This window comes from Paramormyrops kingsleyae, chromosome 12, assembly GCF_048594095.1.
Source record: "Paramormyrops kingsleyae isolate MSU_618 chromosome 12, PKINGS_0.4, whole genome shotgun sequence".
Taxonomy (NCBI): domain Eukaryota; kingdom Metazoa; phylum Chordata; class Actinopteri; order Osteoglossiformes; family Mormyridae; genus Paramormyrops; species Paramormyrops kingsleyae.
Window position 1 is genome coordinate 31,132,954 of NC_132808.1, and position 23,215 is coordinate 31,156,168.

At 42.5% G+C, this 23,215-nt stretch overlaps 5 protein-coding genes across 7 annotated transcripts in view; 3 read left to right on the forward strand and 2 right to left on the reverse strand.

Annotated features, from left to right (window-relative positions):
* The window catches only part of LOC111848982 (lectin-like), a 56,822-nt gene extending 55,475 nt beyond the window's left edge, over positions 1 to 1,347 (reverse strand). The window contains exon 1 of one of the 2 annotated variants that reach the window (XM_072697940.1): positions 1,072 to 1,118. The gene's annotated coding sequence lies outside the window, so the exon portion shown is untranslated. Of the gene's footprint in view, positions 1 to 1,071 lie in introns of both variants that reach the window. The other variant, XM_072697941.1, reaches the window with a different exon arrangement.
* LOC140577692 (lectin-like) overlaps positions 1 to 12,551 on the forward strand; it is an 80,341-nt gene extending 67,790 nt beyond the window's left edge. Inside the window, exons 3-6 of one of the 2 annotated variants that reach the window (XM_072697934.1) lie at positions 11,372 to 11,487; positions 11,630 to 11,770; positions 11,905 to 12,016; positions 12,347 to 12,489. In XM_072697934.1, coding sequence (XP_072554035.1) covers positions 11,372 to 11,487; positions 11,630 to 11,770; positions 11,905 to 12,016; positions 12,347 to 12,441 — 464 coding nt within the window. In that variant the 3' untranslated portion in view covers positions 12,442 to 12,489. Of the gene's footprint in view, positions 1 to 11,371; positions 11,488 to 11,629; positions 11,771 to 11,904; positions 12,017 to 12,346 lie in introns of both variants that reach the window. The other variant, XM_072697932.1, reaches the window with a different exon arrangement.
* LOC111853283 (lectin-like) overlaps positions 1 to 23,215 on the reverse strand; it is a 50,856-nt gene that overhangs the window by 14,495 nt on the left and 13,146 nt on the right. The gene's annotated exons all lie outside the window — the stretch shown is intronic.
* LOC140577695 (ladderlectin-like) lies at positions 10,550 to 21,486 on the forward strand. The gene is made up of 6 exons (XM_072697942.1): positions 10,550 to 10,649; positions 11,017 to 11,116; positions 20,462 to 20,571; positions 20,711 to 20,845; positions 20,962 to 21,073; positions 21,294 to 21,486. Exons 2-6 carry the CDS (start codon positions 11,047 to 11,049, stop codon positions 21,374 to 21,376), a joined length of 510 nt encoding a protein of 169 aa, XP_072554043.1. The 5' UTR covers positions 10,550 to 10,649; positions 11,017 to 11,046; the 3' UTR covers positions 21,377 to 21,486.
* The window catches only part of LOC140577693 (lectin-like), a 34,968-nt gene continuing 31,355 nt past the window's right edge, over positions 19,603 to 23,215 (forward strand). The window contains exon 1 of the mRNA XM_072697938.1: positions 19,603 to 19,651. The gene's annotated coding sequence lies outside the window, so the exon portion shown is untranslated. The remainder of the gene's footprint in view (positions 19,652 to 23,215) is intronic.

A 23,215-nucleotide genomic window follows, 5' to 3' on the forward strand; every position in this document is an offset into this window, starting at 1 on the left:
AGACCACAGAGCCGAACCTAGGGCACCTCTTTTATGCTCCCTTGGAGGCAGGAAGGGGGTGCTACATATTTAAATGCTGATAAGCTGTAGAGTGTTTGCTAGCTAAATGTTGCTCACTCAAAGAGCTAGAGCTAAATTAGCTAGAAATATTCCACCCTGTTAGGCTATGTATGGGATATGCAGCCTACTGAATAGAAATTGTACAAGAATATTTATTATTTTCATTAAAATGACTTGTAGATTTATTATTTGAGTGTATTTCTTAATTATTTATGTTACTACAGTGGTATTGTTATTAATAATGAATAATAATGGTATAATCAAAAATTTGGAGATTGGTTGGTATGAAATGTTCTTAAATAAACGAATTCTATCTATTCCTATTTATTTTGTGAATATTATTATTCTGATGCTATTCCAGACGTTACAGTAGGTTAAACATGAAGGAAAATAAGGGAGAAATCATTGGCTATGTTGAATCTGAATCTACTTGTTAAGAGGCCGATTCGGTTCTACCGTGTTATATTCTATTCCAACTTGTTAGGCAATGATTTAAAAAAATATTCTAATCACAACAGAAAGTGTTTGGTATATTTGTGTAGTTTTGTTAAATGAGGTACATATAATGCATCTACATATACATAAATGGGGACAAAAATGCACAGATTCCATTATTCTGACATTGTACTCTTCATAAAATTAAAACTGTTAATGCTAGAAGAATGAAACTTTTATCATAGCAAAAGGGACACATTGTATCCCAGAAAAGTTCAGTATTGTTTGACTTGTACATTATTTAAACTCTGTGATTACCATGTACATGTCCCTAACAGGGTGGAAAACGTCTGGAGAAATATATACAAAAAACATCCCATAATTATAATATTTTCAACCCCTGAGCTTGGCAAACATGCATTCCTCATAGCTAAGTATGGTATAGTCCTGACAAAATGTTTAAACCATAAAATACAATCATTCCAATTTTCAGAAAAGACAGCCAAATATATGTGGTCCAAAACAGGAATCACCCATGTGTGATATAAGCAGGATTGAGAAAAATTAAAGACTGACCTTTCAAGATCTGTGACTCTTCTTTCCTTTCCCCTCCTGTTCATTCTGGACCATTTTATATACTTCTGTTACACCCCAATTGTGTGTCGTGTGTGCCACGCCCCCTCGATCGTTTGACTCGCGTGGAATCCCAGTGTCTTCAGTTGTTTCTAGATGTGTTGATTAGTTTGCTGTATTTAAGTCCTTAAGTGTCTGTGTGCCTCTCGCTAGTCCGGTCATTGACGTCGTTCTGTGCTCCTAAGTGTGTTGTTCCTGAATAAACCCCGTGTTCACCCGACTTCTTCGGCTCCCGTGCCTGATTCCCCGCTCCGTAAACACCATCTATGTGACAAAATGACCGGACTATCAAAGAGAACGCCTTGTCTTATTGCGGAGGAATAACTCAGCCTGACAGAAGAGGTTATTTACTGGCTGACACAACCCGAGGTCCGGGGGGCTGCAATTTTAAGGTTAAGGGAAGTATTGGGAGGCGATTTTATGGAGTTAGAACCCTGCCAATACGTCGCAAATACACAGAACACGTTTCACAAATGCCCCGCGATCTGTAAACAACCCGGATGTAATTTATAATTATTATAAATAATTTTAAATAAGTAATAATTTATTATTAATTATTCAGCCTTCGTTTCGTGGAGGTCTAATTTTCTACCTGAGACCGGAAGATCGGAGTAGAGCGTAACATGAGCGGTCAACAGACAAATATTTTTTTATCTATATTATGGAATATAATTATTTTGCACTTCTTAACGCATATAGAATGCAATAATTAGGAAGTTGATGTAAACCGCGTAGAGTGTCAGCTTGTAATCTTTAGAGAATGCAGATCAATTACTACTGCAGCACAATGTGCTGAAAAACAAGTATGAATTAGCATTTTGTCTTGGCTTAAGTTTCTGTATCTGTTAGCTGTCTTTGGTGTATGGATATGTACTTTATTAGTGCTGCAGCTTATCACTATGTTGAAGGAGAAATAAATTATCAACCCTCTAGCCAGACAGTGTGCAACAAGCTGAAGCTGCCAAGGTTTGCTACTGAAGGAAGGGATTCGCTTGAGTTCACCAAAACTTCACGGCTGGGTATTTAAAACACGAGTAGAGATTGTCGCGAAACAATTATGTTCAGCCGTGTGACCAAGCAGTAAGATAAATGATTGGTAAACTTATTATGTAGGAGTCGTGGATCAAGGGAGAAAACAACGATACTTAAGTGAGGAGATATCGTTACACGATAAGAAAATGTAGAAAAATGAGTGTAAACGTACAGTATTGGACACTTATGCAGGGCGTCCAGCCTTGGCTGTAACCTCCCTGTTGTAATAAAAACTGAATCTGAAGATCTACGCAAGCGGCTCCTGACTCCTGACTGCCAGGGAGAGAAAAAAACACAACAATATATATAGTGTCATATTTAAACATAGTTAACTATAGTAACGACGTGTAACATATGAAAGTAATAATTTTAGCCATATTGAATACAGCAATTAGTTGATGTTTGTGCCACGTAAACTTGCAAATGATGATTTTTTTTAAATCCAGCATATGTATTTTTCATGTTAGAGAGTTTACTGATAATATGCTGTAATATATGATAATAACATATAATAACGTTTTTGCACACAATCGCTAGAAATTGTTGCTAGCTAACGAGTGCACTGAAATACTGCGCAGTACAACTGACAGCCACCATTGCCTATGTCAAGGAGGACAGTTTTAGCTACTTTACATTTTACCTGCTAGTTTAAAACTGAAAACTGTGCCTGTGTGCAGGTGGAGTTCGTTGTGACAGGCTGGTTTCATAGCCGGAAAAGCTCGGTCCCAGTTATCCCCATCGTTGTTATGCAGATATACAGCTGTTTTGAACATAGTTAACCACAGTACTCAGTAGCCGGTGGTCAGGATGCCTCCTGGACGCCTCCCTGGTGAGGTGTTCCGGGCTGGGAGGAGGCCCCGGGGGAGACCCAGGACACGCTGGAGAGTACACAGTAGCCGGTGGTTAACTGCCTCACTGGCTACAAGAGCAGGTTTTAAAGTGAGACATGTTTAAACAATATGTACGTAGTATGTACGTCTTAAACATTATGTGCTAAAATCGGCCATCTGGCCTGGTATAAGTTTGCAATGTAGCGTTTTTTTTGCGTCTATTTCAGTTGATATCTCACTGAAATCTTTATGTAGAATCATGAAAAAAACGCTGACTAAATCTGTAACCTGTCTTCTTTTCAAAACGTCCATTGTCAGAAGTATTAAAGTTTTTTAAATTAGGTTAAATCGGCAAAAAAGTAAACCATGTCATGGTTTTAACTTTATTCCTTTTCTTCCAGAAACCAGACTATGTCCACATAGAAACGGCTGCAAGGAAGCTGTTTCCCTTATAACAGGGACAGTCCATCAAAGGCCGCAGAGCACAAATCAACCCTAAGTTCTGGTTCTAACTAATGGTCAGTCTGTCAGCTGCGGAAAGAATATTTGACATTGGTTGGCCCGGGAGGGGAGGCGTAGTGGGTCTGTTATGTCTTAGGCCTTAGGCAGGTCTGATGGTGACCCCTCATGTGGCGAACGTCCCCACATGGGTCCAACAAGCCTACTACAGACGCGTGTCCGACCTTGGTGGTTCTTTCAAGACTGGCCCCTCATAGGGTCACAACTGTGTTGCCTTTTCATGATAACCCTTTTTGTTGTGATAGTTATATTTGGGATCGATGCTATAATGTTCTGGAGAACCGCTTTTTCCAGCTGTGTCGCACACTGTACTCCAACAGAGCCAAACCCACGAAAGATTCTGGATTGAGGGAAAAGGGAGGTGATGGATGCCAATGCTGTGGAGCTTTTGGCCCGTGCGGTGACTGCCGAACTGAATGTTCCGGACTGTTGGGTTTGTCATTATATGCCCCACACGTCTGCGGCATGGCCCTTTTATGGGATTCTGTGCACCTGTCATGATATGGCAGTCCTAAATCAGACATGCTCCGGCTCTTTGTCCGTCATGACTGGGCTTATAACCCGTGAGCTGGGGTCCTTGACCTCAGCTCCACCACCTATATGTCGCATTTCCGGTATCGCTGTTAAGTCACGGGCAGTGGAGGAGGCCCTTAGGGTCACACATGACCGATTACAACAGGAGTTTGCTGAAAGCAATCCAGTCCTCTATCTGACTCAGGCGGATAAGTCAAATCACTGGGGTTTCACCACAGTTCATTTGCTAGTAGGCATGATTAGAACAGGAGAGGGATGGGTTTGCTCAGCCCAGATAATTATCACGTGGGCTGTTTGTAAAGCATGGGAGGGCGAGGACCCCAAACACTACAGGGCGTGGGTGTGGGAACTGACTGTAACTGCTATGCGATGCTGACGGAGCCCTGGTAACTGTACTTATTCTGCTGTGTCCTGTCCATCGGACACGAACAAGATGGTGAGGGAGTGACCCTGCCTGAGGATGGCTTGGCTATCATCCCAGTGATTGAGACTGTGTCTTTCTGACTGTTTAATTAGACCCAGCATTTAACCTCTTCCTCCCCACCTGTACACTGTAAGGCTTATGTTAACTTCTCTGACCTTGGTGGTTTTCTGCTAGTGACGCCGCCATGTTCTACATTTATCTGTGGTCGCAAAGGCTCTCTTCAGGGTTATACTGTTTTGTCACTTTCAAAGGGTAAAGTTGATTGGTACTGTTGTCTAGCTTATCTTGTCCCTCCTATTCGCGTAGTGCCCAAGGGGCAGATGTCTTTGGCTGTGCTTGCGTATTCACGCAGCAGACGGTCGCTTAGTCGAACTGAGCAATGGTTTGTGGTGTTTATTCCATCCCTTGGAGTGGGAGACCTGCAGACAGATGTGGCTGCCCTACAGACTGCAGTAGAGAAAGTGGCCAATCAGACACTTAAAGCTGAATTATCCGCAGATAAGCAGGTAGCTCTGCAAAACCGTATGGTGTTAGATCTTCTATTAGCTGAGAAAGGTGGTGTTTGTGCTATAGTGGGGAAAGAATGTTGTACGTACATCCCTGATTCCTCTCAGGCTGTGCAGGATCTGGAGGACATGGGGCACAAGCAGATGTCTGAAATACACGAAGAGCATGGCCTGTTTGAGTACAGCTGGGACAATTGGTTCTCCTCACTGATTCCGGGATTGTCTGGGGTATTCAGGCCATTAGTATTCAGTATATTGCTTTTGCTTGTATTGTTGCTGCTAATCATATTGCTGTTTAGGTGTTGTTCTAGTGTTCTGTCTCTCCAGGCAGAGTCTGTTATGTTCCTGCGGGCTCCCCCTGCTCCACGGGTGGATGATCCTCCCATCCCTACATGGCTCTATGACCCACAGCCCCAGGTCGTCAACAATGTGTCCAGCAACGGCAAAACTCCGCTGGTGACACATGTTCCATCCAACCACCATCGGTCCACTTCACCTCATTACACTTTCAGCCAGAAGATTACGGGGATGTGGATGTTGATTATCTGTGAACAGCGCGGGTCTCGCATGTTCAAAGGGGTGGAGTGAGGAAGGAAAATTGGACATTGGTAGGCCCAGGGAGGGGAGGCATATTGGGTCTGTTATGTCTTAGGTCTTAGGCAAGAAGAGCTTGTTTTGAATACTGTGTGTCCTCGTCTCATGATAGCTGCCTGCGGTTGGTTCCGCAGACCCTGAAGAGAGATCAGACCTTGGAGAGATGAACAGCAGAGTGAGTGGGGAGGAACTGCCTACAGGAAGAGATTTGAAGCTGCCCCAACTGGTGCACAGAGAGTTGTAGTTATAAAGTAGTCGCAGTAGGCCATACACAATATGTTATGCGGTAGTACGAATGTATAAGTAATTATTGCATTAATCCTGTTAATCATATGTTAACCATGTATTTACAGTGATTCAATGACAATATGTCAATAATTAATCAAAGGACAACCAAATAATTACAGTAATTCAATGACAATATGCCAATACGTCAATCAGTAATCAAAGGACAACCAAATATTTACAGTGATTCAATGTCAATATAATGAATATCTATATATATATCTCAAGTAGGAGCCTAGCAGTCGAGACATGTTCTGGTAAACTGAGCAAAATGGGTGGATTTTACCTTGCTGCCAAGGTAAACCAATAGAGCAGGAGAATTGTGTTATACGTTTGGGCCTGTTTTGTTGGTGTTTTGGGACCTTATCTGGAACTAAGAATTACGGTTTATCAACTGGTTGCTCTAAGTGCTGGGGTACTGTGACAGGAGCACTTTTCTGGATTACTCGAATAAAAGAGATAATTTTGCTCACCAACTGAGAGGTCCGGAGATTTATTCTAAGTGGCATCACTGGAGTTATTAGAGGGGATTTATAATTTTTCTACCACACAGTCAGGGACCAGGTCAGGAAATGAGACAAGCAAACGTCCAGCAGGAAATGGCAAGGTCACAGAAAAAGTTCTATAAATGTGATTTATTTATTGAATGCTGATCTATCATGTACATCTTTCTGATGTCATTTGCAGGTCCTTTCCTGGTATATTTCGAAGAGAAAGAACAAGTGGTAAACGTAGATTTCCTGCACCTTCGAAATGTGTTACACCAGCAACCACAAAAAACATCAACTTGCATTTTTACTTTTTACCTTTTTATAGTTCTGCATATATATATATATATATACAGTGTGATATGCAGTGTTGATTATTGCACATTAAATATTACACAGTAATGATGATCATGTGCAGTGAGTAGTGGATGATGGATACTGAGCAATGATATTGTACAAAACTGTTCAGGACATCGTTTCTGATCTGTGTCTGAGAAAACAAAAACAGACACTCCTGTGAGCGTAAATGGTCAATCCTTAACTATTTTCAATGAAACCTGAAAATTGTCAATACCTGTACTTACGTTCAATTTCAGTGCTGGCAACAAAGCAAATATCAGGGCCTAACTCTTCTTGCTCCTGTTAAAATAATAAATTTTAGAGTGTCATCTCTCAGCAGACAAGACTCTATATGTAGAGCAAGGACTTGCAATGGTAATGTTTCCCCACATGTCCTGCACTCTCATTTTGGCATTTTGCTGAACTCAGGGGCATCGAGAGGGAGCTCTGTACTGTCTATTTCCTCTTGAAGTGGAACAATGAAAAGTACATTTCTCCCATTATTGCACAGGGTCTTCAGAAGTTTCACGTTGCAGCCTTCACACTCAGGTGGGATCACTGACAGTTTTCTCAGGCCACTTCCTCCTTAAATAACATAGAGGCATCAATGGTTGAAATGAAGCTGAAGAAAACAACAATCTAATAACTTTTAAATCATCGGATCGGACTTGTGATCGCGGTCAACGAGGACAGCTCCCACCCTCAGGGAGGCGCTACAGGTGCATCACAGCAAGGACAAACACACTCAAGAACAGTTTTGTACAATATCATTGCTCTGTGTCCAACATCCACTAATCACTGCACATGATCATCATTACTGTGCAATATTTAATGTGCAATAATCAACACTGCATATCACACTATATATATATATATATATATAAAAACCTATTCAGTTATTTATTCTTTCCATACGTATATATAGCGCCACAGAACTTTTCGCACTATTTGTTTATTGTTTGTTGTTGTTCTACATACATGTTTGCACTGGAGGAGCTGCTTTTAATAGTAATAATAGTTTAACCTTTATTGTCCCTCATGGGGAAATTCTTTTTACACCCCCATCAACTTGCTCTTTGTAGAACAAGCTGTCTGCAAAGGGCAGCCACCTGTTGGGGCGCCCAGGGAGCTGGGGGTTAAGGGCCTTGCTTGAGGACCTACAAACATGCAGAGGCTGGGTTTGAACCGGGGACCTTGTAATTACAAGCACACAGGCTTAGCCCACTGAGCCACACGCTGCCCTCTCATTGTACATGTGTATAGTGACAATAAAAGGCATTGTAATTCAAATTCTAAAAAACAAATTTCTAGGGGTCATCAGAATTTTCCAGAACTCAAGCAACCTTCTGATTTGTTAAGATGTTATTGTTTATAATGTTTAGTTATTGAATAATATAGTGACAATAAAGTCTGCAAATATTAATTTGTGACACTAAAAGATACATTTCCAAATGTGAAATTGGCACATAATGATGTGGAAGCCTGAATCAAAAGCAACCTTTTTTAAAACCCCAGTAGCAATTGAAATGTAGTAACGGCTGTGAAGTATAATAGCTTACCTGACGACTAGTATAGCAGCCATCCACCAGATAACTTATCTAGTTTTGGATACACCGTTGTTGGCAATGTTGAAATCAAGGACATATGAAGACTTTGTTAACCAAGATAAACCACTGTCAGTCACATACATTCTGAAATAACATTCAGAGCAATTTCATCTGTGCATGGTTGCTGTTGTCAGGCAAAGGTATCAAGCGTTTCACTAAACCTGCCCATCAGTTTCGTTCATGGGTTTTGGGAGTAAGAAAAAATGCAAGTTGATGTTTTTTGTGGTTGCTGGTGTAACACATTTCAAAGGTGCAGGAAATCTACGTTTATCACTTGTTCGTTCTCTTCGAAATATACCAGGAAAGGACCTGCAAATGACATCAGAAAGACGTACATGATAGATCAGCATTCAATAAATAAATCACATTTATAGAACTTTTTCTGTGACCTTGTCATTTCCTGCTGGACGTTTGCTTGTCTCATTTCCTGACCTGGTCCCTGGCTGACAGACTGACCATTAGTTAGAACCAGAACTTGGGTTAGAACTGTGCTCTGCGGCCTTCGATGGACTGTCCCTGTTATAAGGGAAAGCTGGTTCTTTGCAGCCGTTTGTATGTGGGCATAGTCCGGTTTCTGGAAGAGAAGGAACAAAGTTAAAACCAATGTATACTTTCTAACCCGTGAAAATAAATACTAACCTAGTTCCTCAAGCACACTATATGGAAATTTCACACTCTGCAGGTAATGAAGAATTAAAATATTCAACATGAACAAACTAGATCCATGCAGAACTACAAAAAGGAAAGAGTAGTGTGGTAGTACTCAGGTCCGGTCTCGGAATCGTAATCGGACGTATTTGTACTCGGTCTTGTCATGGACACGGACAAATCGGACTCGGCATTTTATTTCGAGACCAGCCGAGACCACGACTCTGAGAATATTACTACTAACCCTACGTTAGTCCTGCGTGACGACTATTATTTCATTTGTAATAACTCAGAAGCGCTGTAACGCACAGAAACGAAACACGTGCAGATAATATTGATTCTTCTGTATGTGAAAGTATTTGAGTAATTATGTGCAGAAAACAGAAGTAACTGCTTAATAGTATAATTTATTGTTTGTATAGTCTCATTTATTGTCTGTGTACTAGAAAGTCTCCAGCTGCCGGAAACAAATTCCTTGTGTGCACCAGCACACTCAGCGAATAAAGCTGATTCTGAAAAACACATAAGGGACGTTCGTTGCGATGTAAACGCGCTGTGTGTGCGCGCGCGCGACTCTCACGTAGGGCTCCAGCACGCGCTCACGCGCTACAGTTCAGTCACATCTTCCGTTTTATTACAGACAAAACTCATGTTTTATCTGATACATAACAACAACCAGCGATCTACTGACAATATAGCCATTTACTTGATAATATAGAAGCTCTTTTTGTTTTGTTTGTATTATCAAAACACATTATATTGGCAGACATCCCAAGTCTCCCGGAAGTTCCGGGAGTCTCCCGCATATTGATAGCGGCTCCCTGATGCCCGCAAATTGAATAAAATGTCCCGGAAACTAGAGCAAGCACACAAGAGCATGCGCGCGAGACAGTAACGTGTCCATCGTGCACTTGAGAAAATCGCGCGCACGACGGAATGAGAGAGAGAGAGAGAGAGAGAGAGAGAGAGAGAGAGAGAGAGAGAGAGAGAGAGCGTGCGTAGGATCCCTGCGTGTGTGCCTGTTCATGTAGCCTGTGCTAGACAGACAGCATCCTGATTGGCCAATCAGCCAAATAAGCCAATCAGATTTCAGTGCGGGCGGGCTTTTATTTAACTTCTCGAGGACCGAAGTTATCGGTTCAGTGGAGCCTTCGAAATTTAGTGTGCTGACTAGAAAAAATTAATTAACAAAAAATTATACATATGGCCAATGTAGAAATTCTCTTGTGTGAAATAAAGTCATTTCCCTTCTTGGCGGGGGGGGACCTCCCTGAAATGAGTTTTTGCAGGTTGGGATGTCTGTATTGGTTTGACAGCAGTGTTTTGTATTTGCAAAGTGCATTGTGTTTGTGTGAGATGTATGTTTTTTATTTGTACAGCATGATGTGCACGTTTGCGGATTGCTCGTTATTTATAAATTACATCCGGTTTGTTTACAGATCGTGGGGCATTTGTGACGTATTGTCAGGGTTCTAACTCCATACTCAGAACGACGTCAATGACCGCAGTAACGAGAAGCACACAGACACGGACTTAAATACACCAAACTAATCAACACAACTAGGAACAGCTGAAGGCACGGAGATTCCACACGAGGCAAACGAGGGGGCGTGGCACACACGAGGATCGGAACAATAGGGGTGCAACAAAAGTATATAAAAAGGTCCAGAATGAACCAGAGGGAAAGGGCAAGGGAGAGTCACAGATCTTCACAGGTCAGTTGTCCAAATCTTGCTTCTAGCACATGTAGGATGTTTGTATTGTAGTGGCTGGAGGACTAGGGGTATTCAGTGTTTGTTAGAGGGTGGTCCTGCTATGCTTTTTCAGCTGAACTGAGTGTTTCAGAAGTAGTGGGGACAGTGGTACCTGAGGGGTGGGTGAAAGTAGTGGACTCTGCACAACCATATCTATAGATTAGTGTCTGTCTATGGCCATAACTTGCAGCATTGACTATCACTTTAACAAGTGTCATTTTGAATGATTTTGAATAACAATTTCAGTGTGGGGGGAACCAAGTGGTTAATCAACATGGCATCAGGGATCACCATAAGAAGGAACTGTAACCTCTGGTTTGCTCTGCAGGGAGGTGTTGTGGGACTGAAGAACTAAGACATGAGGACTCCAAGCTTGCTGGGGATTGCACTCCTCTGCCTGTCTGCCATGCCTGCTGCAATGGATGATGGTCAGTCAGTTTCCTGAGAGCCATTCTAATGGTCACTTAAACAGGTCATTGGGTGTTGGACATGTGACAAGCCTGGGGCATTCAGCACTGAATCTAAACTGCCCCAAATGATTTTAGTTGTTTGTGAACTCTAGGCTGTTTCCCAAAACCTTTGACTCCATGATCATCAATGTCCTGGAGAATTCAGTATGAGACAGATGAGGACTCTTGATCATAGCACAGCCCCATGGAATTGTGTTTTCTGTGCTCCATCAGACTACCACAACAAGTTCCCAAAGTACTGTGGTGATGAACGCTACAGCCACTGGTACCAAACTGGCCGCTACTGTATACGGTATTTCAACACGCCACTCTCCTTCTCTGATGCTGAGGTAAAGCCCAAACCGTCCCCCAGGTGCCTCATTTTGTAGTGGTTCTGTAGATGAACCTAAGGATTCCATTCTAAGGCTCTCAATCAGCCAACATCTGTATTGCAGCTATACTGCATTCAGATTAATTGTTCTTCTGTACCAGTCTGCTTGCAGTCAAAAAGCTTCAGGGAGTCACCTGCTCTCCGTGCACAGTGAACAAGCAAATGACGATGCCTTGGCCATCGTGTTGAAATTCAACCCCTCCTCACCACGGACCTGGTTGGGTGGTCAAAGGGATGGCCAGGTGATGGATGTCCCAGCCCTGTTCCCATGTCTCCATGTGCCTTGTAATGTTGTTCTGAACCAGGGATGGTAATATCAGGCTGGTGACCTGTGTGTCCAACAGTGATACTGTTCCTTCTCACACTCCCCTAACAGTCAAATGACTTCATCTGGACAGATGGTTCTTTTTGGAATTTTGAAAAATGGGTTCCAGGTCAACCAGATGATGCCAGTAATGTTGAGAGCTGTGTGGAGATGAACTGGAAAAGTAAGAAAGGGGAGTGGTGTAGATGGGAGAACGGTGGAGGGGAAAGTAGCCAGAGGGAAGCATGGAAAATGGTTACAGAACATTCATTAGAGTAATATATTGACCAAATGTTCACTTTGGACGAATGTGTATTTTTCCAGCAGAAACATTGAACAAACTGATGGACAAGCCATCTCCTCCCTGGACCTCTTTTAATGAGGGGAGGAGTTTTTGAATACTGAATGTTTCCTATGGAACTTCAGTAGTGCTTTGAGAAACACATTGTGTTAATTGGCATAAAACATGAATCTATAGTAGTATAGAGGGTTTGCTTCATGTGATTTCTTTCAGACTTGGGAGAATGGAATGATGATCAGTGCATGAAGCGGAAGCCTTTCATTTGCGCCTTCAAGCGGCACAAGTGGCAGCAGGAGCCGGACAATTGAAACACTGGAAGGACTCTATGGCATGGCTTAACATCAGGTGACGCATGAGGATTCATGGAAAGCGCAAGATCAGTAAAGAATCACAATTTTGAAATGCTTTGCTGAACCCATGCCAAATAAACAAAATTAAATATCAACAGTGACTGTGTTCTTAAACTGCCAGAAGCATCATTTTAAATGCATTATTGGCTGATACATTATGCTGACTCAGGTATTACATTTTTGGTAAGTTACATTAACTTACTACACTGTCATTGGCAGTTCTTACGTTTAGTGTCAGGGTCTGTCTGTCGTGTTCTGTTTTGGCCCCTTGGCTGTCCCCTGTCCTCCCGCTCATTTAATCATACCTGTCTGACTGTTAGTCCCTGTATATTAGTGCCTGCTTGTCCTTTGCTCCCCAGTCTGGTCAGTGTCATCTGTGCAGTAACCCCTCCAAGTCTCTGATAGTGTTGCTCTGTTCTCCCCCGTGATAGTTAGCGCCTCCCGTGTCTGGTTTCCCCGTTCAAGGTATAATATGCCTGCCCATCCCTCTGGGTGCCTCCGGATTCTTCTTTGCAAAGAGACGGCAGCCTGCACCCATGTATCGATTACCAGGTCCTGAACAACATCGCGGTGAAATGGTGGGAACCGCTCCTACTCATCCACTCTGGGCGGAAGCAGCTCAGGTCTTTACCAAATTGAAACTGTGCAGTGCCTATAACCCAATCTGGATCCAAGAGGGGGGTGGGTCAGTGAACAGTTCTTCGGTCTTTCAGACATTCATGAACAAAGTCCTGGCCGACCTGCTGCACTAGTTTTGTCAACATAGACAATTTTCATTCGCTCCATGCCCATGGAACATGTTCGTCATGTATGCCAGGTTCTCCAGTGCCGCCTCCTACGCAAAGTGTGAGGATCTATGGTTAAGTTCTTGGGGTACCTGATCCAAACAGGAGGAGTGGAGATGGACGAGGACAAGGTTAAAGCTGTAAGGGATTGGCCAAAACCCCAGATGGTCAGAATCAGACATCTGTCAGAGCACAGTACAGCACATGTTCTGATGAGGAACTTGACCATTTAGTCACTGAAATAAAGCACGTGCCTCACGCTGGATACTGGCTAGTGAAGGGGAGCTTGCAGGCAAGAGGGCATCTGGTGCACTGGGACAGGGTGAGGCAAATATAATCCAATCAATGAAAACCTCTAAAGCCAAAGATATATACGGTCTGGACACTTGCTTTCTAAAAACTCACAAAGATGCTTTAGTGTGCCCAATAACAAATTTAATAAATTTATCTATTAAAATGGCGACAGTTCCAGCAGCCTGGAAGGTGGCTGTAGTCTCACCAATTTTTAAATCTGGAGACAAAACGAACATTTCTAACTACCACCCTATCAGTATTCTCCTTGTAATATCTAAGGTAGTAGAAAAATGGATTGCTAAATCTCTGAATAAATATCTCAACAAACACTCGTTTTTACACCCTATGCAGTTTGGATTTCGACAATCATTCCACGGAGACGGCAAACAGTGTCTTTGTGGAGAAAGTGAAATCCTCACTTGATAAAATCACTTGTGTTGGTTCTTGGACTTTAAGAAGGCGTTTGATACAGTGAACCATCAAGCACTTCTGTCCAAGCTAACCCATTATAACTTCTCAGGAAACGCATTAACCTGGTTTAAATCATATCTCTCCGATAGAAGACAGTCTGTATGTGTGGGGAATTCATTGTCACCCTACCTTCACTGCCCAGTAGGGGTCCCACAGGGCTCCATTTTGGGACCGGTATTGTTCTCTTTATATATAAACGACTTGCCGAATGTATGTCAAAGTGTACACGTACAAATGTATGCCGACGATGCTGTTATTTTAACATCTGCTAAAAGCACACGAGGCCTCTTCTACTCTTACATCAGCTCTAGCGAACATTCAGCACTGGCTCCTGCAATCCTGCCTATTATTAAATGAAAAGAAAACAGTCGTAATGATGTTCACTAAAAAACCTATAATATTGGAGCGGTCAAAGGTATTCCTGGGTGATGCAGAATTGGATATTGTACAAGAGTTTAAGTACTTAGACATCACCTTGGATCAGACATTATCTTTTAAAAAACATATAAAACTAACAGCCAATAAAATCAAATGTAATATGAATAATTTTAGACAAATTAGACCATCAATGTCATTAACCTCAGCAAAAATGTTTTTACACTCTATGATATTCTCACATATAGATTATTGTATTACAACTTGGTCCTTCACTAAAGACACAGTGTTAAAACCACTAGAGATATTATTCAAAAAGTCTATAAAAATCCTTGATCAAAAGTCTATGTCATTTCATCACTGCAAAATCCTGGAAAAATATAACCTGCTTAATTTTGAAAATTTATTAATTTTAAAAACTGTTGTCTAATTTAAAGAGTACTGAATGGACTAGCTCCACCCCCACTTACCACATATATTAAAAAAAAAAAACGGATATAGGTCGTGGAACTAGAATCTGTTCTCGAGGAGAGCTTCAGATCTCTTATAGGAAATCAACTTTTGGACAAACGGTTTTATCAGTTAGAGGGAGTCATTTCTGGAACAATCTCCCAAGAAATATTAGAGAATGCCCCACCTACAGTACATTTAAAAAACATCTTAAATCACATCTTAAAAGTACTCAGTTGTGCTTCCACTTTTAGTTTTTTTTTGTTATTTTTATATTGATAATTTCATGTTGTTCTAGAATGTAATACCTTCCTGTCTAGGGACTACAGATGTAAACTAGCGATTGTGCTATAATCTGGCTCATTTACAATCATTACTTGATTATTTCATTGTAGTGTTTGTTCATTAATGTGCGTTGTCCCAAATAAATAAAATTAAAAAAAAAAAAAAAAGTCTTCCATGCACCGTGTGGATACTCTTGGCGTCCTCTCTCGCCTGAACCAGATAGGATGTGTTGTGTGGCGGACGTATTCAACACCTGGCCCAAAATCTCTGCTTCAGACTCCAAGCATAAGCTGATATGGTGTGAAACATTTTTTCATCTAATAGTTTCCTGCTGATGAATTATATTTTGCATGATGTACTTTAATGTGATTAGGTACAATATTGGGATCTCTCTTGCCATTGATGGCTTCTCAAGAAAGGTATGATGCATGTATGTACACATCACAACTCTAAATTGAACATTACGATTATTTAAACCCACATTATTTACATATTTCTAACAGATCGTGTATCTGGGTGCTGCCAACAACCACCTGTCAATGGCACTGGCCTTTTCTCAACAGTCAGGTGATGAATTTGGATTTCCTCAGGAAAGTGCAGTTACAGGAACATGGACTAATCTGATATTTATCCCCCCATAAAATAGTAAAGGAGCCCCACCTTGTATTGAGTATATATAACATTTAGAGACGCTATAGTACACTGCTTTGAACAAAATTTCTTAGAACTACCAGGATATAGTATTTTACTGCTAACTTGACTAATTAAATGCTGCACATTTTTAAAGGCTTCTTCTTCAGACGAGAAGCTATAACATGGCTCTGCATTATATTTTGGGTTATGGGTAATGGGGACTATTCAGCATCCTGTGACTGAACCCAACAGTGAAGAGGTACACCACCTGTTATTGATAACTCTTGTTTTATTACAGTGTGATATTACCTTTATCAGGTCAGATCAATTAAGTTGAACAAGTGCTTTTACTAGGGCAGCATGGAGGCGCAGTGGTTAGTGCTGTTGCCTCACAAGAAGGTCCTGGGTTCGATTCCCGGGTTGGCCGTGGGGCATTTCCTCGTGGAGTTTGCCTGCTCTCCCCGTGTTGGTGTGGGTTTCCTCCCACTGTCCAAAGGCATGCACTATAGGTTAATTGGTGACACTAAATTGGCCCCGTAAGGTGTGAGTGATGCGATTGTGTGTGCGTGACCTGTGGTGTGTTGGCGCCGGCCCAGGGTTTGTCCCCGCCATGTGCCCATACTTACCGGGATAGGCTCCAGTCCCCGTGACCCCAATAGGGATTACCCTTTATGTGTCTGCTCCACCAAATGGTAGACCATTTAAATGGCGACGCCCTTTTAAATGCGCTGCGTGTTGCATTACAATACTGGGCTGGGCATTCAGTTCCATGCTTGGAGAGCATGCAGTAGTCAGAAAATACACCAGATGGTACTGTGGTGCAAAAATAGAGGTACCACTGCAGCGATCTCAAGCGCAGACAAAGAATTTTGAAGACTCCCTCCAAGTTGTTGGAAATACCGTAAGCAGATTCGAAAGTAAGCGGATGTTTTCAATAAAAAATAAATTCAGAGCGGTTATTTAAGCGAATGGTTCACAATAACCACCCCCCAACACACACAAAAAAATATCATGATGCAGGAAAATTTTTTTAAACAAATGGTGCCAAATGGTAGAGATGCCAGTTTGTGGGTAATTATTTTACTACAAATGCTATCAAAAATATATAAGGATAGCAGTGTTCTATTCATTCTGTTCATGTACATGTAGTGCTATTTCATTACATTTCCTATAATTTTACAATGTAATCACTGAATTCATAATAATATAATGCAATAAAATAATTATTGCAATATTTTTAGATAGATATTTCATGAAAAGCACCTCAGTGTGTGTTGTTTATATATTATGTAGATGGACACCAGGACATTCTAAGGCAATAGGCAGGAAGCCCTGAAATGGCACTAGTACCTGAAAACCCTGCGCTGTCTGATGCTGAAGGGTGCGCTGATAGTGACGACGACAGAATAGCAGACCCGGATTTCCTTCCCACTCCGATTCTGATGATTTTACGTCCTTGGATGAGGATCAAGACCAGGACGTTCAACTACCACCACCACCAAAAAAAGGAAAATAGCTAACAAAGGTAAAAACTGTCTAATAACAGTCAGTAAGACAGAGGCAGAAGATGAATGCGAGTTGGATCACAGAAGGCCACCATGGAAAAGGCAGGACATTGAGTCAATACCTGTGCCAGATTCCACATTTGACCCCCCAGATGAAATTGAAACACCGCTGCAGTACTTCAAGATGATGTTCACTAATGAGATGGTTCAACATTATTTCTAACCACGCTAATTTGTTGGAGATCCCATAAAAACCACCTCTCATAAAACTGAATCTTTCCTGGCCATTCTGTTGTGCATGGGAGTTTTCGAATGCCCATCCATAGACGATTACTGGCACCATCTCTCACAGTACAGCCTTGTAGCTGATATTATGGTCATCAAAAGCTTCAAGTTGTTACGCAAACTTCTTCACTGACAATGAGCAGTGTGAAGGCAGCCAGGATCGGTCTTATAAAGTCGCCCTCTGTCTGAGATGCTGAGGAAGAAGTGTCTCCTTATTCCATCCACTTACAGGCAGAGTGTAGATGACGTAATGGTGGCATACAAAGGCCCACGGGCAGGGAATCTGCGTCAGTACGTTGCCAATAAACCAGATAAGTGGGGTTTCAAAGTCTTCTGTCGGGCCAGTTCCTGTGGCCTTGTACATGATCTCTTTATCAAGGGAAATCCACATTTCTCAATGATGATCTGAGCGAGGAGGAGCAGATGTTACTTCTGGGGGCCAAAGTGGTGACATCACTGTGCAAAACTATAGCAGACCTGTTTTTCATCCATCCATCCATCATCTACCGCCTTCCGGGTCGGGTTGCGGGGGCAGCAGTCTAGGCAGGGAAACCCAGACTTCCCTCTACCCGGCCACTTCGTCCAGCTCCTCTGGGGGAATCCCGAGGCGTTACCAGCCCAGCCGGGAGACATAGTCTCTCCAGCGTGTCCTGGGTCTCCCCCGGGGCCTCCTCCCAGCCCGGAACACCTCACCAGGGAGGCGTCCAGGAGGCATCCTGACCACCGGCTACTGTGTACTGTGGTTAACTATGTTCAAAACAGCTGTATATCTGCATAACAATGATGGAGATAACTGGGACCGAGCTTTTCCGGCTGTGAAACCAGCCTGTCACAATGAACTCCACCTGCACACAGGCACAGTTTTCAGTTTTAAACTAGCAGGTAAAATGTAAAGTAGCTAAAACTGTCCTCCTTGACATAGGCAATGGTGGCTGTCAGTTGTACTGCGCATTATTTCAGTGCTTCGTTAGCTAGCAACAATTTCTAGCGATTGTGCGCAAAAACGTTATTATATGATATTATCATATAATACAGCATATTATCAGTAAACTCTAACATGAAAAATACATATGCTGGATTTAAAAAAATCGTCATGTGCAAGTTTACGTAGCACAAACATCAACTAACTATTGCCTACAATAGGGTTAAAATGATTACATTCATGTTACACGTCGTTATTAGAGTTAACTATGTTAAAATATGACACGGTATCGATTAAAAATACTTACCTGTTGACCGCTGATAGGTGGCGCTCCGCTCCCCGCGCTCTTCCCGATCTCCGGTAGAACATTTGAGCTCCATCAACCGAAGGCTGAATGAGCTGAATTGGACGCTGCTCTCCTCTGGCACCGCGTGCCGTCTGGGAGCTCATCCAATTGGCGTGGAATAACGGTGCCAAAAGTCACGTGATCCACAAATATATGTTTCGCCTTGTTGTATACTCGTCAAAAATGTGAAAAATGACCAATAACAATTATGAAATGTTTCTTATTGGTTTTATTCTGTCTTTATACTTGTGGAAGACGCTCTTTTTGTTTTGTTTGTATTATCAAAACGCATCATATTGCTTTGACAGCAGTGCTTTTTATTTGCAAAGCGCATTGTGTTTTATTCTGTCTTTATACTTGTGGAAGACGCTCTTTTTGTTTTGTTTGTATTATCAAAACGCATCATATTGCTTTGACAGCAGTGCTTTTTATTTGCAAAGCGCATTGTGTTTGTGTGAGACGTATGTTTTGTATTTGTACCTCATTATGTGCACGTTTCCGGATTGTTCGTTATTTATAATTTACAGCCGGTTTGTTTACAGATCGTGGGGCATTTGTGACGTATTGGCAGGGTTCTAACTTCATACTGAGAACGACGTCAATGACCGCATTAACGAGAGGCACACAGACACGGACCTAAATACACCAAACTAATCAACACAACTAGAAACAGCTGAAGACACGGGGATTCCACACGAGGCTAACGAGGGGGCGTGGCACACACGAGGATCGGAACAATAGGGGTGCGACACAAGTATATAAAACGGTCCAGAATGAACCAGAGGGAAAGGGAAAGAAGTGTCACAGATCTTCAAAGGTCAGTCTTTGATATTTGTCTAAATCCTGCTCATGGCACACATATGATGTTTGTGTTGTAGTGGTTGGAGGACTGGGGCTATTCAGTGTTTATTATAGGGCAGTACTCCTATGCTTTTCAGCCCATCTCTGGGAGTTTCAGAAATAGTGGGGATGGTGGTATTTGTGGTGTGGGCAGAAGTGGTGGGTTCTCCAGAGCCCTTGGAGGATGTGAACTACTGATGTGAACATTTCTGGGATTCTGGAATTTCCTGCCTTATTTCTAGTGGCAATAGTGCCATAATTCACAGCATTGATAGTCAAGTGTCATTTTGAATCATTGGACATCAAGTGTTACAACTCAATATCATCTGCAATTGCATGATGTGGGGTTTAATCAACATGGCATCAGGGATTTTCATATAAAGGAACTGTAACCTTTGGTTTGCTCTGTGCAGAAAGGTGTGGGACTGAACTGAGACATGATGACTCCAAGCTTGCTGGGAATTGCTCTCCTCTGCCTGTCTGTCATGCCTGCTGCAATGGCTGATGGTCAGTTTCCTGAGCCATTCTAACAGTCACTTAAACAGGCCATTGGGGGTCAGACATGTGACAAGCCTGGGGCATTCAGTGCTGAATCCAAACAGCCCCAAATGATTTGTTTAGCTCAGTTTGGGAATTCCATGCATCACAACAGTCTTGGATCAAGGCTGTTTCCCAAAACCTTTGATTCTATGGTATCATAATGTTGGGGAGAATTCAGTATGATGACAGATGAGGACTCTTGATCATAGCACAGCCCCATGGAATTGTGTTTTCTGTGCTCCATCAGGAAATCAGAACTCCCTGAAGCAGTGTGATGGACAACACAAGGACTGGTACCGAACTGGCCAGTACTGTATACGGTATTTCAACACGCCGTGCTCCTTCGATGTTGCTGAGGTAAAGCAAAAACCGTCCCCCAGGTGCCTCATGTTGTAATTCTATAAAATGAGATTCTTGGGTTCAAACAGGCTCACAATCGAAGCCAACATCTGTATTACTGCTATACTGCATTCAGATTAATTGTTCCTGTGTACAGTCTACTTGCAGTCAAACTTCAGGGGCTCACCTGGTCTCTGTGCACAGTAGCCAAGAAAATGAGGATGTCTTCTCCCTGCTGGGATCTGCCAGCTCAGCTCCACGGATCTGGTTGGGCGGTTATAGGGATGGCCAGGTGATGGGGACAGGGCTGGGACATCCATGTGCCTTATTGCTATCTCTGGTTCACAGTAACATCAGGCTGGTGACCTGTGTCCGTGTAACGGTATCGCCTTCTCTCTCCCCTAACAGTCCAACAATTTCATCTGGAAAGATGGTTCCAATTGGGACTACCAGAATTGGGTTCCAGGTCAACCAAGCTACACCTCACACACTGAGAACTGTGTGGAGATGAACTGGAAAAGTAAGAGTGGTTATTTACAGAACACTTATTGGAGTATAATTCTCATTATACTCCAATGGACTGTCTTCCCCTCATGAGAGGAATTTCTGAATATTGCATACTGAATGTTTCCAGTGGAACTTCAGTAGTGCTTTGGAGAAACAAATTGTGTGAAATTGGCATAACATGACTTCATAGTGGTATAAAGAGGGTTTGCTTCAGCATGTATGATTTCTTTCAGACCAAAAACAATGGAATGATGATCTGTGCAGCAACAAGAAGCCTTTTGTTTGCGCCTTCTTGCGGCAGCAGGGCCAAGACTGAAATGCTGGAACGCTCTACTGCATCGCTTATAAAAATCGGGCCACACATGAATTTTCATGTAAGATGAGTAAAGAATTGCTGAACTTGTGCAAAATAAACTATCAACTGTATGACTGAGTTCTTGTGTAACTGCCACCATCATTTGATACATTATTGGCTGGTACATTATGCAGGAGCTATTGCATTATTGGCAGTTCTTGCATCTGGGTCTGTCTGTGCTCCATTTTGGCCCCCTGACCGTCCCCTGTCATCCCTCTCATTTAATCATACCTGCCTTCTGTCTGACTGTTAGTCCCTGTATATTAGTGTCTGCTTCTCCTTTCACTTCCTAGTCTGGTCAGTGTCATCTGTGCAGTAACCCCTCCAAGTCTCTCTGATAGTGTCGCTCTGTTCTCCCCCGTGAGAGTTAGCGTCTCCCATGTCTGGTTTCCCCATTCAAGGTATAATATGCCTGCACATCCTTCTGCACACCTCCTGATTCTTCGTTGTAAAGAGACAGGTCTGCACCCATGTATCAATTACTGGGTCCTGAACAACATCGTGGTCAAATGGTGGGAATCGCTCCTACTCATCCACTCTGGGTGGAAGCAGCTCAGGTCTTTACCAAATTGAATCTGGGCAGTGCCTATAACCCGATCCGGATCCAAGAGGGGGGTGGGTCAGTGAACAGTTCTTCGGTCTTTCAGACATTCATGTACAAAGTCCTGGCCGACCTGCTGCACTAGTTTTGTGAACATGTACAATTATTTTCATTCACTCCATGTGCATGGAACATGTTCATCACGTACGCCAGGTTCTCCAGCGCCGCCTCCTATGCAAAGTGTGAGGATCTATGGTTAAGTTCCTGGGGTACCTGATCCAACCAGGAGGAGTGGGGATGGATGAGGACAAGGCTAAAGCTGTAAGGGATTGGCCAAAACCCCAGATGGTCAGAATCAGACATCTGTCAGAGCACAGTACAGCGCATGTTCTGATGAGGAACTTGACCATTTAGTCACTGAAATAAAGCACATGCCTCATGCTGGATACTGGCTAGTGAAGGGGAGCTTGCAGGCAAGAGGGCATCTGGTGCACTGGGACAGGGTGAGGTCTTCCATGCACCGTGTGGATACTCTTGGCGTCCTCTCTCGCCCAAACCAGATAGGATGTGTTGTGCGGCGGACGTATTCAACACCTGGCCCAAAATCTCTGCTTCGGACTCCAAGCATAAGCTGATATGGTGTGAAACATTTTTTCATCTAATAGTTTCCTGTTGATGAATTATATTTTGCACTATGTACTTTAATGTGATTAGGTACAATATTGTGATCTCTGTTGCCACTGATGGCTTCTCAAGAAAGGTATGATGCATGTATGTACACATCACAACTCTAAATTGAACATTATGATTATTTAAACCCACATTATTTACATATTTCTAACAGATCGTGTATCTGGGTGCTGCCAACAACAACCTGTCAATGGCACTGGCCTTTTCTCAACAGTCAGGTGATGAATTTGGATTTCCTCAGGAAATTGCAGTTACAGGAACATGGACTAATCTGATCTTTATTGAAAAGTCAAATTTAATTATTTGCACTTACAGAATTTCTAGAACCCATATTTTAAGAGATATAAAAAATAATTTCAAGTTCAGTTGATCTTTGTTTCCCTGTGTGCATAGGTATGGGTCATCTTTCAGCATGCTATGTATGACTTTTCTTTCAGAAATCGGGACAATGGAATGATGTTTCGTGCACCCAAAAGAAACCTTTCACCCTTCAAACGGCACAAGCGGCAGCAGGAGGTGGAAGACTGAGAAATGCTGGAAGCACGATACGGCATGGCTTATAAAAATCA